A 5,188-nucleotide genomic window follows, 5' to 3' on the forward strand; every position below is an offset into this window, starting at 1 on the left:
TCTATATCTTCGAGCATTCTTGCACCTAAAAGGAGAACCATGCTTACATTCTCATGTTGCAAACACCCTAATGCTGCACTAGCTCTCTAAGAGTCCTAAGACCCTCTGGACAAAATAGAATATGTCCTCTCTCTCATCAATTGTTGAGACCATAGCTCTGGAATCAGTTCTACATTCAAATCCTGGCTCTGCCTTTTGTTTTGTGATAGCAAACAACTTAATTGGCTTTTTGTGTCTTAGGTAGTTCACCTATATAATAAGAATAATAATTATCTACCTCATAAGATTTGGAGAAATTAAATGGAATAATATAAAGTATTTAGCTTAGTGCCTTGATTTGTGTTTAATACAAAATAATAGCTATTACAAACCCTTACCTATTTTACTTATCACCACCAAATATCTATTTTCAGAATGACTTTCCTTTTGAAAACCCCACATACCAAGTGTATATTGTTCATATTGTTCTTTCTTTTCTTCCAAGACAAAAAAGCCATTGAAGATATTAATCAAGGGTACTTTCCTTCAAAGCTCTACTTTCCCTGCCAAATCAATCTTTCCTCTACCTTCCAGCAACTCAGTTTGAAGTATCTGGTCATGCAATCATGGTTTGTATGAAACTCATGTTTGCATGGGAAATTACAGTGGAAATAGGAAATGTAAAAGGAATGCTGTTTCCAAAGAGACCTTAGTTCAGAAGGAATACATGTGAGAAGAACTGATCCCAATTACAGCTCAGCAAAGCCAAAACATGTTTTAAATTCCTTTTAGTGGAGAAATCTGAAAAAACTTGGAAGTTAAAGCAGGTAAGTAGCAATATATCTGCAACCTATTTATGTACCTTCCTGGGCATAAATTAGCAAATCAAATTAATGGGAAATAGCTTGTTAATATCTCTTCCCAGAATTGGACAATAATAGAAAGAGCACAAATTCTGCGGTCAAATTGACCTCAGTTCAAATCTTAGTTTTCACTGTTCTGTAAATGTCAAAATAAGGATGAAAGTTTTCCTTACTTTACTAGGCTGCTGTCATATTCGTAAAGACCCAGGTCTTTAATATTTGGTCTTTCTAAATCATTAGACTAGCAAACAACAATTTACTTGCACTAAAAGTAAGAAAGACGGTTGATACAGCAGGCAGTTTTTTAATTTAAAAAAAAAATCCCTTGAAAGAAATAACAGTAGTTATCCTCAAGCAATCTTCCCATTACTGAGTTTATTATAAAACTAATATAAGGATACAAGGAGCTCAGCTTTCCCTTCTAATAAATAGTCACATGGGTCCCAAAGCAGTCAAAACCGGGACAAGCAGTAAAGCAAGGGTCCTTTTAGCAATATAGGCTTCCTATTTTCTTGGCCAAATGTAAACGGTGAAGTACAGATAATGCTGGTGAATTACAGAGTAGCATAGATGATAAGAAACCGAAATTTATTTAACCTATTTATACTATAGTTACTAAAATGAAGAAGGGAGACCCTGTATTCTCAGTACCTTTCAGAGACAAAACCATCCGAGGACATCTGGGCTCCAAATATTTCTTGAGATCATCCCAGGCCTTTTTAATAGCAGCATAATGGTCAATGTATCTTCCTACATCAGAGTAAGTATCTATGAAGAGAGATTTCCAACACTGATTCTTCTGTGTTTTCTCTTCCCTAAATAGATTTTAAAAAATTAGATTAAAAATCTTTTGAAATAAAATCAAAACACTTACCAACATACTTTATTGGGAATTTGTGCTTACTTTTGCCTTCCTTTTCATTTATTTTAGCTACAAATGAAGACTAGATAGCAAAAGTGATACATCAAAGAATTTCACAGGAGTTATTGCTGGCATGGTGGGATTATGAGCCATTTATTTTCTTATTTCTACTTATTCTTTCCCCTAAGTTTTCAAGTCCTTAATAAAACACAATGTGGGTAGTATATAAGGTATGAATTTCAACCTACTCCTTAAAACATCCCAATTATCAAGTTTTAAAGCATATATAGTTGTTCTACTTTAGAAACCATTTAGAACTTAATGATATAATACTACTAATCCAATTTATCTACATTGAATTAGCCAGAAAAATCATATGGCATTCAAAGTAATCACATGATTCAATCTCTCATTTGGTACAATTCTACAATATTGAGTGTATACTCAGCCATGGAGGACATTAAAAATGAGGCTTATTTTCTGCCCTCAAATAATGTATATTCTAATCAGAGAGAAAGAATGAAGCATAAACTTAAGAGCTGGAAGTGGCACAGGATAAGGCAGCCACAAAGGACCTTCCGGTATCATGCTAACAAGGGTGGACCTTATCCTGTAGGGAATGGAGCTACTAAAGGGTCTTAACAGGGGAGCTGAAAGAGCAGAACTGTGGTTGTGGTTTGGGAGGTGTGTAAACTAGAGGCACAATAGATGAGTCAGGAGGGTTGTGAGGAATCCTGGTAAGAGATGATGAATTGATCTAAAACGGGTAGCGAGATTAAATGAGAAGGAAGATTCAAGAAATATATATAGGCTAAAGTCAGAAAGGGCCTGCTAACTGAATGAATGTAGAGACAGAAAGAGAGGAGACCTAGGTTGATGCCTATTTCTGGCTTGGAACGCCCAGGCGGATGGTACCGCCATGAAGATGAGGAATGCAGGAAGATGAGGTTTAGGGATGGTTAAAAGAACAATTCAGGTGTTGTTTGGGGTGGGGGGTGGGGGTGGAGACAGGGGTTGGAAGGAAAGCATCTTTTTATTAACCAAAATAATACATATACATATTATCAGAACCATGAAGTACCAAAGAACTTATGATGAAAAACTAGTCTCCTATTCTAAGCCCAACGCTTCAAAGGAAAGTTTAGTTATTTCTAAAAGTTTTAAATCCAAACATTTATGCCTCTAGTCTTGATCTATCCATTTTACATCTATCTACCGATACTCCAAAGTAAAAGATCAATGCAGGCAATACATAAAATTTCCTCATCCCCACCCTTCCTCCTCCCACGGTTTGATAGCCCTGTTATTTTTAGTTCTATTGAGTAACGTGCAGCTTTATATACTTAAACCTTTACTTCTTGCTTTGCCAACTTGTCACTACTTGACTCCCCTCGATCTGCAAAAAGATATTGGCAACCCTACCTTTTCTTTCATCTTTCCCAATGCCACCTTCTGTCAACTACACTTTCATTCTGTCGAATTTATTAACGTTTACTGAACTCAGAAAACCCTTGTGGGTCATCCAATGGAAAGGTCCAGCAGGCAGCTGTGATCTCCATGGGGTTATTAGGGATGGACATTCAGGTTTGGGAGTTAGGAGCACACAGGCAGCCACTATAAACGGCAACATGCAGAATTCATAGAGGGAGAAAAGCAGTGGGCCAAGAACAGAAGCTTAGAGAATTTACTGGGAGGCAAAAGAAGAATCATCAAAGGACATAAAGAGATAAGGGTTAGAGAGGAGAATCAGGACAGACCAGTGTTATGGAAGCCAAGGGCTGAATTTCAAAAATACATATTTCCTGAATACTCACTCAGATATCAGCCAGTATTTTTTGCAATGTCTTCTCCACAGCGGATCATGACTTGATAGCTGGCTAAGTCTTCGACTGACATAGCAACAACTGGCAGTAACCAGATTTGAGGTTAGTATGAAAGAAAATAAGAGAACAATTTAGAAACAAAGATGAAAATATTCAATGTTGTTTTATTTTGTTCCTTTTGTTTTTCTTATTTCCCACTTTCCACCCTTATACTTGCAAAACAGTATCTTCTAAAACCTGTTCAGCATGTTAGCTACTATAATTAGCTTGTGAGTGGTAATAACTTAACTATGAGTTCACAAATAAACCCCCCAAACCTCTACAACTATAATTTTCACATGAAAGTCTATAAAACATATAATACTTTTGGAGTTAATTTCAAATCAAAGAGTTTTCGTGCATTTATTATTGGGACAGTGTTTCTACATATAGGAAGAAATGTTATTCAGATGTAAACAAAAAAAATTTTTTTAAGATCTGCAAGACATTTGATATTAAATACATAAGCCTTTTGTCTGTTTGGTTCCAATTTTTTCTTACAGGAAAGAAATATTATAGCCAAAAACAATTTTAATTATAGCAACTATTGGAGAGCCCATCTATAAAATACGTCAGATTCATTATAGTTCTGACTCAGTATCCATAGTGATCCAAGTTAGTGTCAGCTGCTCAAAAACATGGAATATTAGAGATAAATAATTTTCTTATTATATAAAGATTTCTAATACAATAGTGCTTCAGTCCTGTAAAGCCTACCCTACCTAATTAATTTACAAAAAGGATGAACCTAGGATTAGGAAAATGGATTTCGATCCTTTCAGAAGAGGAATCACAAATTGTAAAAAGCTGATATTCAAAGATCTCAGTTGGGCAGTAGGTAATCAATGAAGGGACTCTTAAATTACATGGGGTTTGTCAAAGCCATGTTTGGGGTATGTTAAGAATCAATTGATGGTAAATAATATAATAGCCTTAGTTCGATTTTCAGATTTTACACAAACACTAACATTTGCAAACATAGGAATCCCTCCAGTTCTGTGAATTTGGAGTCCATTTCCTCTTTTCTTCTCCATCTCTCTCCACTGTCCCAAGAGGTAGACAACATAAAAGAATCTCTGGAATAAGCACCAAAGGTGATTTTGATGTATGTGAAGGATGAGAAATACTGTTCTAGACATTCTCACTCTGTTGGCATGGAGTAAGATCTGTATCTCAAGCATGTGTATGTTTAAAAAGTGTTGGGGCCCTTGGATGGCTTAGTCTGTTGAGCATCCAACTCTTGATATAGGCTCAGCTCATCATCTCACAGTACACGAGATCAAGCCCTGTATTGGGGCCTGCTTGGGATTCTCACTCTTCCTCTCTCTCTGCCCCTCCCCTGCTTGCACTCTCTCTCTCTCTCCTTCAAAATAAATAAACTTTTTTAAAAAAGTGTCACATGTAATTCTGATACACAGTGAGGGTTAAGAATGAATAGTACACAATCACCTGGAATGGAAGGTATTCACACTGTGCAGCTAATATTACACAATGATCTCAATAGACTACTCTAGTCCAACACCATCCAGTTCAGTAAATATGTATCCAAAACTTTGGAGCTCAGCAATAGGCAGGACACTTGGCAAAGTAGGGCTATATACTGCAGGAAAGAAGTTGTAGTA

The 5,188-nt window shown here is 36.2% G+C and overlaps 1 protein-coding gene across 1 annotated transcript in view; it reads right to left on the reverse strand.

Moving 5' to 3' along the window:
- Positions 1 to 3,634, reverse strand: part of FBXO3 (F-box protein 3) — a gene marked incomplete at its 5' end in the record, with an annotated part of 28,191 nt that extends 24,557 nt beyond the window's left edge. The window contains 2 exons of the mRNA XM_077777517.1: positions 1,494 to 1,657; positions 3,519 to 3,634. Of these exons, the coding sequence (XP_077633643.1) occupies positions 1,494 to 1,657; positions 3,519 to 3,634 (280 nt within the window). The remainder of the gene's footprint in view (positions 1 to 1,493; positions 1,658 to 3,518) is intronic.
- Positions 3,635 to 5,188: the final 1,554 nt, after the last annotated feature.

Source organism: Crocuta crocuta, unplaced genomic scaffold, assembly GCF_008692635.1.
Source record: "Crocuta crocuta isolate KB4526 unplaced genomic scaffold, BGI_CrCroc_1.0 scaffold384, whole genome shotgun sequence".
In the NCBI taxonomy this organism is placed as follows: domain Eukaryota; kingdom Metazoa; phylum Chordata; class Mammalia; order Carnivora; family Hyaenidae; genus Crocuta; species Crocuta crocuta.